The 10,179-nt window shown below is 30.8% G+C and overlaps 1 protein-coding gene across 1 annotated transcript in view; it reads left to right on the top strand.

Annotated features, from left to right (window-relative positions):
- The window catches only part of LOC106471015 (DNA mismatch repair protein Msh6-like), a 51,256-nt gene that overhangs the window by 9,074 nt on the left and 32,003 nt on the right, over positions 1–10,179 (top strand). Inside the window, 11 exon segments of the mRNA XM_022399643.1 lie at positions 565–693; positions 909–991; positions 2,243–2,330; positions 3,128–3,187; positions 3,366–3,440; positions 3,675–3,741; positions 3,744–3,809; positions 4,341–4,480; positions 6,851–6,925; positions 7,586–7,657; positions 9,419–9,623. Coding sequence (XP_022255351.1) covers positions 565–693; positions 909–991; positions 2,243–2,330; positions 3,128–3,187; positions 3,366–3,440; positions 3,675–3,741; positions 3,744–3,809; positions 4,341–4,480; positions 6,851–6,925; positions 7,586–7,657; positions 9,419–9,623 — 1,060 coding nt within the window.

Below are 10,179 nucleotides of genomic sequence, written 5' to 3'. Positions count from 1 at the left end.
TTAGGGATGGCTAGTGCAGATAGCCTTCATGTAGATTCGCACAAAATTCAAAACAAATAAACAATCATTTGAGGTAAATAAATAGATAAATCTTTATTTACTTTAGATTTTTATGAATAACAAAGATGTATTTAAAACTTTCTATCTAAAGTGTAGAAAAGTTGTTTAATAGCTGTTGTATAATTTGAGATAAATGTTAGGAGGTCAATTTCTGTTTTGCATGGTAACAGTGATTCAGAGTATTAATTATTTCATGCGATGTGCTTTATTTGAAGCATGAGAAGAGATAATTGTTGTGGTAGTTAACATTACTGAGTATCTGACCTGTTTTCCTTATTTGAACCTTTTGCACGTGTGTGTCATGAATTTGTGTATGATGTTCCTATGTTAAAGTATAACTTGCTCTGGATGTGTTAGTAGAACAATTTCCTTTGACTGCAGGTGTGTAAAAGTCTTAAATCTCTCAAATATACACAAGATTTAAGGATATAAACTAATTTTTGTTTTCAGAATTGGTGTTTTAAGTTGAGTTAATATGACAATCATGTGGTGCTCTTTTCTCAGAATAAAAGCCGGAGTGCAAAAAGAAGAAAAGTTGAAAATAATTCTACAATACAGAAATCTCCAAGAACACCAATTTCTGTCAGCGACCAAACCAAAGCCAAGCTAGCTTCATTTAGTGCATCAAAAACGGTATGTTATTCTGTCGTAAGTAAAGCATAAAACCATAATACTGATGTCAGAAATTGAAATTTTATTTATTGGATATATTATTTAGTTTGTATTCATTCCATAAAAAAAATGTATAATAAATTTGAACTTAAGTTTTAAAGTAGAAAGTACTTATTATAATATAGATTTTATCATGTTGTGAACCTCACAGGTGAAATATTTTTTGTTGGCTTTAGCCTTCAAAACCAAGTGAATCTGATGGTGAAACAAAATTGTGGCCACATTTGAAGTTAGACTTTCTGAAGGATGGGAAACGAAGGTAGGAAATATCTTTGTGTTTTTTTACCCTCATTTAAGACTAACTTACTTTCTGTATTAATGGTCTTTTGCATAAACAATTAAGATGACATGAAGGTCATACTAAGTCCAGATTGATTTGTTATTGTAATGTTTTCCAAATTTGACCAAGATATAGTTAGTCTTTTAGTTTGAATTAGACATCAAAGTCAGAATGACCCATAAGGTAGTGTTTAAATACATGTAAGGAACAAAGCTGTTTCTTTTTTACTTTGTTTCGAGCTTTTATCCAGTGAAATTACAGATTTAACACTGATTGTTATATTAAATGTAATTGAGTGTAAATTTTTATTAAATAAACTGTCAAGACATTACTTATCCAACTGGGAAGAATGGACAGAAAGTTGCCCACAGAGAAAATGTAATTTTGTTTTCTGATGATGCAGAAGGTAATGACTGATTTTTACAACTGTTACTATAATTCATCTTTAGCAGTGACAAGCTCAGGTTAGATAGAAAAGCTGGACATGCTCAAGAATCGGTAAAGCACAAAACAACAGAAAAGCAGCTTTTATACAAGGCATGTTAGCCTTTGTTACAATTATACCATAGTTGTTATACCATAGTGGGTAAAAAGTATATGTTCACCTCATATGAAGCTTTTGGTCAACAACACAGCATTTCCACAGCTTATTTAACTTTATAAAGTTTAGTTCAGTACATACTGTGTGTATTTATAATGAATTCACATTGCATTCTGATCACACTGTGCCTTAACTGTATAATCATAAGTCATTGCCAAGTGGTATGTCTGTACAATAAGTATAGTATCAAGTCTAATTCAGTAAAGGTTTAGGCCTTTAATGGTAGATCTAACATAGGCTTAATGGTATATTTTAATGAAAAATAAAACTTTTAACAATACTGTTTTTACACATTCAGATTGACTGACATGAAGGAGAATGTCGTGACATGTTTAATAAGATATGCCTGTTTTGAATTTTAAGCTGTGCAGTGTTCATATAGCTTCGTGTACGATGAAGTATAGTGCTCTAAAAACTTTTCTTATTGTATATCAAAATATTTAATACCCTATTTTTTATTTTAACCACATGACATATGTGAATTAACAGCCTTGCAACAGTTTTAAGCGTAAATAATCTAAAACATTTCTTTAAAAAAAATCATGATTAATTTTCAACATCAAACTGGACATTGTTTTAGATATTGTTACTTAATATCATTGGTGTAAATTAAATGTATTGTGTTTAAGGGATATTGAAGGTCGGCCTCAGTCTCATCCAGATTATGATCCGAAAACATTACTTGTTCCAGAAAGTTTCAAGAAAACCCTTACACCAGTGAGTGTTGTTTTATATTAATTTTCCATTATTAGTAGAATTGTGTTATGATTTATCATTTTAATTTAAGCTTTACATATTTTGTTTCCTTATCTGTCTTACTAAATAATTTGGGAAGGATGTGATCATTGGAGTTGCATGTTTGGATACCTCAACATATTTTCAGTTTCCCTTCATTTACCCCATAACCAGATATTTCCTAAACATTCCTTTTATGCAGAAGACCAGCATCAGTGTCTTTTGTTTGAATTTTAATATTGTAGTTGGACAGGTGCAAGATAATTTGTTAATTTTATATTTGTTTATTTATTACATATTTCCCTAATTCTTGGATATTTAAATTATATCATCAGTTTCATTGACTGCTGGTTGCGTCACACTTCAGATAAATATTGAAGTTAAGATACTCCACTCTCCAAGCGATGAGAAAATAGAGAAACGGTACTGACGTATTGAAATGTCTCTATTTTGAATATAAAATGTAAAACTAATGAGAATGAAATTTTCTGACACGTCATTTTGTTGAGGTGTCATATTTATAGCATCTAAGAAATTAAAGGAACATAATTTTATCTGTTAAATTTGAAATTAGATGATATTTTAGGACACCATTTGTTCACTGAACACAAACCGATTGAAAATATAATGTTTAATATTGAAGAAAAAATGAATAAACTACCATTTATTACATATTGTATTGGAGTTATTATACATCTAAAAATAATAATAAAAATTGTATAGTAGTTATAGATGTTTTTTAGATAATACTGATTGATAATCTGATTCCTTTTTTCTAGGCTTTACGACAGTGGTGGGAAATGAAATCTCGGCACTTTGACACTATACTTTTCTTCAAAGTAAGTTTATTTTATCATTTTCATTTATAACGTTGCATGAAACTTCGTGCTATTATACTTGAATGTAGTTATTAAAACTGTTTATTACAATAAATTGGGTGGGATTTTAATCTATGTTTTGTTAGCAGACCTTGTGTTTGCATGTTGAGTTAGATCTTTTTTTTTTTACTATGCACAGGTTGGAAAGTTTTATGAGTTGTACCACATGGATGCAGTAATAAGTGTGAATGAGCTGGGCCTAATATACATGAAGGTATTAAAAGATTTGTATTTAATAAATACAACTAAGAAAGTGTGATTATTATTCGTCAGTGTTGTACAGAAATGTAACATTTTGCATAAATCACAAAATAAGTACAAAACAGTAATAATGCTTAGTTGTGAAAACTTCGTACAATGATCGGTATTTTTAATGTTAGTTGACAAACGTTGGTCTTAATTGTAAGATTTTTATTCTTATATTTTCCATACAAACAATTGTTTTCAGGGTGACTTTGCTCATTGCGGGTTTCCAGAGATTGCTTATGGTCGCTACTCTGATGCTTTGATCCAAAAAAATTCAAAGTAGCTCGAGTGGAACAAACGGAAACACCACAAATGATGGAAGAAAGGTGTAAACAGTGTAAGTTTATATTTTTACATTGTATGCAGTATATATATATTTAAAGTATTATACTGGTAAATAAAGACAAATATGAAGTAATTAATAAATTTCAGTTTTAAAATAGATATAAACTATTAAAGTATTTAAATGTCATGTTTCATATATGTGACATAAACATACAGGTGAATACTAAAGATGCATTTTTTAGATAAAGTTGGTGACTGTAATAGAAAAAAATGTGTTTATTACTATATGCTGTCATGATGTGATATATATAAGTACAAGCAATATATATAGTTCCATCCATATTTTGGATAGATGAATCAAAATATAATATTAGTCAAATTATTTTATGGTAAAGAAAAAACTATTACTTTTGTTACGGTTACCAGCTCTTTCTAATTATGTGAAAGTCAAGTCACGACATTTGGTCCGAAAGGATAAAAATGAAACTCAATAAATACTAGAACAGTAGTCAACTAGAACTAAATTTTAAGATACACATATTAAACATTAAATTCATAAGTCAAAATGTCTTTTTCTATGCAGTAGTAAAACCAAGCAAATATGATCGAGTTGTGAGGCGAGAAATCTGTAGAATAACAACAAAGGGAACTCGTACCTTTAGTGTTCAAGATGGTGAACCTTCAACAGCTGGACATTCTTATTTGCTGGCAGTGACAGAGAAGGTTCAATTTGTGTTATCTCTCTAAAAATTTAGATTTCATTATTTCGTAAAGTAAAGTTGGATTGCAATAATATCTAACAGTTCTTAAATTATTAGAGTAAATTACATTGAGTTTGCTTTTAGATATTCAATGAATGTACCAGAGTCGTTATCTTTTGGGAAAAAGTAATTTCTAATAATGTTGACCTCATATTGATTCATTGTTAAATATTAATCAAGAGAATTTTCATTAAGTTTCCTATAAAATTATTGCTTTGAATAGCGTATTAAAAATTACAGATTTTTCTTTCTCGTAGAAAGTTATGTTAAAATGTGTGGTGTAGTTATTGACAGAACATACAAATCTGATTTTCTAAATACAATGATTAAATTGGTTTCTAGAATGTGTGTTTTATTGTAATCACGAATGATGTTAAAATTGCATGATGGCAACCTGTGAGCAGGTGGTATCAAAATATTGTGATATTTCTTTAACAACTCATTTTTAACTCAATTTGTTTGCAATTTTGGTTGTTTTTGGGTACTCTCCAGCTCTAAAGACTAAGTTATTATGGAAAAGGGTTTAAACTCTATTATTAAATGTATAATTTATAATTGCAGTATTAACTAACAGTTGAAAGTTAGTGTACAGTACTGTGCAAAAGTGTTTAGGACAAGAGAATATTTTGTCATTTTGTGTTATGGGGCTAATTATTTCATGTCATTACAGAATGTAAATTTCAACACTATGATAATGCTTCACTGATCCCTGTTGACAACTGAATGAGCCAGAGTGAGAATTCCCATATATTTTTACCAAGGGCATATAATAAGTGTTCTGCTTGAATGAACATACTGATCTAATTTAGGGTCTGAAATAACTATTATGGTGACCCATGCAGTGTCTTAACTATATAGAAAGAAGCTTGTAAGGAACTAGCATATGGAGTTGGTATATGCTAGAAGAAATCAATATAATAGCACTCCACAAATAAACCTTGATAAAATCTGTGTTTAACACTATATATTAAGTTTTGTTGTCATGCCACAGCCCAAAAAGCGTAGAGAATTGTCAGAAGATCAGAGAGTTCACATAAAAGCTTTACGTGATGCTGGTTGGACTCTCCGACAAATTGCTGCAGACTTGAAATGCTCCCCAAACACTGTCAAGTACACCCTAGATCGTGAGACCGAGACAGATAAATTTGAAAATAGGAAAGGACACTGATCTCAAGCACGAGATAAACAATCATGTACCAAATGACAGAAAAGTGTCCAGATCTAGAGTATCAAAACGACTCGAAGAGAATGGAATATTTGGTCGTGTAGCGGTTAAAAAACCTTTACTTTGATCTCCAAATGTTGTTAAAAGACTGAAGTTTGCTAAAAAGTATAAAAATTAGACTGTTGATGATTGGAAAAGGGTGTTATGAATGAATGAGTCCATTTTTGAAATATTTGGTTAAAGCGTAGGTTATACATCTGGTGGAAGAAAGGTGAAAGATACCTCAATGCATAACACCTACTATGAAGCTTGGGGGAGGCAGTGTGATGGTTTGGGGGTATTTTTCTGCTGAGGCGGCAAGAGATATTTGCAAAACAGACGGAATAACGGACCAGCGCAAGTACCATCAAATACTGATTCGTCATGGTATACCCAGTGGTTTGCGTATTATTGGTAAAGGATTCTACTACCAAGAAAATAATGACCCCAAACACTCATCCAACCTATACAGAAATTACTTAACTAAGAAAGAAGCTGCTGGAGTTATTCAAATGATGCAATGGCCCCCCACAGAGCCTTGATCTCAACCCAGTTGAGTAGATCTGGGATTTGATAGATCAAAACTTGACAAATTAAAAGTTACTTCCAAAGAAACTTTATGAGAGGGTATTAGAGACATTTGGAGTAAAATCCCAAAGGACACTTTGATTAAATATGTTGCAATAATGCCTGAAAGTCTGTCTGCAGTTATTAAAGCAAAAGGGGGACTCACAAAATATTAATCATTTGCTGAACTCAAGCATTTCCACTGAGTTTCTGTTGTACTAAATATGAAGATTAATAAAATTTTGACGTTTCACTTCTGATTTACCTTCCATTGTTCTTTGAAAGTAGCCATAAATCTAATTTTAGACTTTTGTCCTAACACTTTTGCACAGTACTGTATATGATATAGAGACCTTTAAGAATAAGTTGATAAATTTGTATTCCCCTTGATCATCTTTTTAGACTAGATATGCTATCTAATTCCATTTGTTGATGAGAAAACTTGTATGTAATATGTTTGAAAAATGGAAGAAAAAATTAATATCAAAATAATATTTGGTGTCTTTTAGTGTTTTTTTGTTTCATTGCTAGAACTAATCTATAAATGTCTTTTTTTTTCAGAATCAAGGTCTTAAACCTGGGGATGAAAGTGAATATGGTGTATGTTTTGTAGATACATCAATTGGAAAGTTCAATGTGAGTTGCTGAATATGTTTTATGTTTTGTCTGTAAAGCTTAAATGCTTATTTAATGTTTAGGTTTCTTTGGTGTGGTCATTTGTCATTATAATTCCCCTCCTTTATTCCTAGTTCATTCCTGATACTTGATAGATTATTCATGTGTGAAGACCATCCCTTTGTTGTTATAATTGCTTTCTATTGCTTGTACAGCCCTGATAAGGTAAACACTAAGAGATAATGGATGATCATTGGCAATTAATTTCTAATACTTCTTTAATCTGTCCTAGAGATGCTTTGGTGGTTTTAATGCTAACTGTTGTATTGTGTTAAACAAAGTATATTTTTTTACTTCTAACTATCCACAGCGTAGTATTGCTTATATTCTCTTTAATGAAGGTTTGGAACTTATTTTTTAAGTAAGCCTTCTTTTAGTTCTATTCCTATTTTGACTTGAATTTTTGAAAAATTTTTACAATACAATTGGCCAGATGTGGGCTGAAAGTATATGTAGATTTAAGAGTATGCATCATTTATTCACCATAAAGTAAGAGTTGACCCTTACTGACAGTGACAAAATATTAAACTTGATATTAATATTTCTGGTCACTACCTGTTATAACTCATTATTGACAAAATCTTATTTTAATTGTTTAATATCAATATCTTACATTTCCAGGTTGGGCAGTTTCTTGATGACAGACATTGTTCTCGTCTTAGAACTCTAATTGCTCATTTTCCACCTGTCCAGGTAAGTTTCATACTTAAAATAAACCAGATGAGAAAATTCTCACACTTTTAGGCCTAAGTTAAATCTTTTCACTGTAGTTTAGAAAAGCTTAAGTTACATAATAAAGTATTTAGCTTACGTACACTTGATTTTGCTATTATTAAATGCAGTAAGCTGTAAACTATCCATATAAATTGATAAAGCTTGGACACAAATATAAATTTTAGCAGGGTAGGAGTCATCTGCAGCTAAGACAGTTTTATTTTTCTAACATGGTGGTTGACCTTTGGAATGGGTTGCTTTGGGATGTTGTGGAGGCAGTAAATTTAATGATAAGTGCTGGCTTTAAGATTTTGTTTTTGAAGTTATTTATTAATAGTTGTAGTTTAGTGTAGAGGATGGAACAGCCAAGATGGACCAATAGGTCCGATGTTGTCCCAAAATGTTGTGTAAAATGTGCTTATTTCATGATTATAGTTAGCATGTCTTCTTATATTTTTATTTTACTAATAGAATATATTGTTATTATGTCATTATTTTGTGATATTTTTAAATGGGTGGGCTATTTCATCTTCTCAGATTAAGAAATCCCTCAAACTAACGGTTCAAGAGGAAAGATTTTAATCTGTATTGTATATAAAGCTTGCATTGTTATTTTTTCTGGAGTGTTAGTTACCTGGTTCAGTTTCTTTTCAGCTCAAGTTTCCCATACTCTTTATTTTTACTAGTTACAAACTATCACACTTACATTAAATATTTGGATTTATTATCAATTCCAGTTTCTCATATTTTGTTCAGGACTTATAAACTTTTTTGAGGGTTTTGTTGTTGTTTTCTGACTGATCTACGCAAAAATGTTTCAGTTACATTGAATTTCTCAAATTCATAATGAATTTTAAGGATAAATTTGATATATCTCGTGCTATATATCTTGTTTAAAATGGGGCATTTTAAAAAGTCTCTTATTTAGATTAATGATTTAACAATTGTGATTTAGTAAAATTATGTTAGAATGCATCTTTTTGTTTTTCACATTTATCTCAGTTAGTCTTGTCAATGATATCTGGAGATAAAAGATACACTTCAGCCAAAAGGCTTCATTGGCAATGATATGTGGAGCAAAAGATACACTTCAGGCAAAGGGCTTCATTGGCAATGATATGTGGAGCGAAAGATATGCATCATATAAAGGGCCTTCTTGGTAGTGGTATATGAAGACAAAAGATACACTTCAGGCAAAGGGCCTCCTTGGTAGTGATATGTAGTGACAAAAGATACATTAGGTGTTGGTCTTTCTTATCAGTGATATGTGGTGACAAAAGATGCATTTTAGTTAAAAGATCTCCTTGGTGGTGATGTGTGGAGATAAATATTAGTGACTTTTAGCAGACAAAAAATAGGTTAAAAATGCAGCTTTTATACACTTCTTTCATAAGTCTGTAAAAGTTTTATGAAAAGGAATTTAAAGAAAAACATCTACAGTTAGGATTGACTTTGTAACTTTTGTTAGGCCTAAAAAACCTCAATGCTTTGCCAACTTTAAAAACTCTTTTTACAACATTATATATATATCATGTTCTGCTGTTTGTAGGGTTAACTGTTGAAACTAGGTGGCTGCACCATTCTCATGGTATCTTTACTGTACTCTGAGGAATCTTCTGTTTTTGAGTTATTTAGTTTTGTTTGTCCCAAAAAATTATTTTAGTTATTGCCTTGATTATATTAATATTTTAAAGGTTTTAACCAATGTTAAACAATGAAAGCAATTTATTTGTTTTCCAGGTTCTTTGTGAGAAAGGAATTCTTTCCAACAGAACACAGAAAATCTTAAAAAGTTGCATAACCTCTTCTCTTTTAGAAGCTTTGAAGCCTGGTTCAGAATTCTGGGAAGATTCTGCAACTCTCAAATTTCTTATAGAAAATGAATATTTTAAGACTGAAGATGGTATAATTTGGCCTGGTGCTATCAAAAAGATGATTGATGAAAGTGAGAATGTTTTTTTTCTTTTCAATGATTTTCAACTTTTGTATTTGTAAGTGAACATTTATAGTCGAACCGGGAGGAGGAGTAGCTGAAAGTTTTAAGTACAACTAAAAGAAACATAAAGAGTAAATTCATCACACTGTTAACAGGCACTCAAGAGTCTTCTAAAGTTACACAACAAACTTATCAGTAGAAAAACGCTGTAGTTTCAGCAAGAATGACAGCATTTCTTATGTTCCTCGAGTTACACATAAAATAAAATGTTTAACTTGTGGACCAATACAAAAATCACACCAGATTGATCACTACAGCTCCAAACAGAGCAGATGAAGAAAATATTTTATCCTTCTCTGATTTGCTGTACATCTTCATTAGTTCTAACGTATCTTATCATCTCCTGACTATTCCCAACAATTACACCTTCTACAGTTCTAAACTGTGAAAAACAAGTTATTTTGAAAGGGTACACATTCAATTATTGAACATATATAGAGTTTTGAAAGCTATTCATGGGATAATTGATGCAATGAAATAAATATATTTTTTCTACAAATAGGCT

The sequence above is a fragment of the Limulus polyphemus genome, unplaced genomic scaffold (genome assembly GCF_000517525.1).
Source record: "Limulus polyphemus unplaced genomic scaffold, Limulus_polyphemus-2.1.2 Scaffold4354, whole genome shotgun sequence".
In the NCBI taxonomy this organism is placed as follows: domain Eukaryota; kingdom Metazoa; phylum Arthropoda; class Merostomata; order Xiphosura; family Limulidae; genus Limulus; species Limulus polyphemus.
The sequence above is the reverse complement of the archived record's forward strand: the minus strand, read 5'-3'. Positions and strand labels throughout refer to the sequence as shown.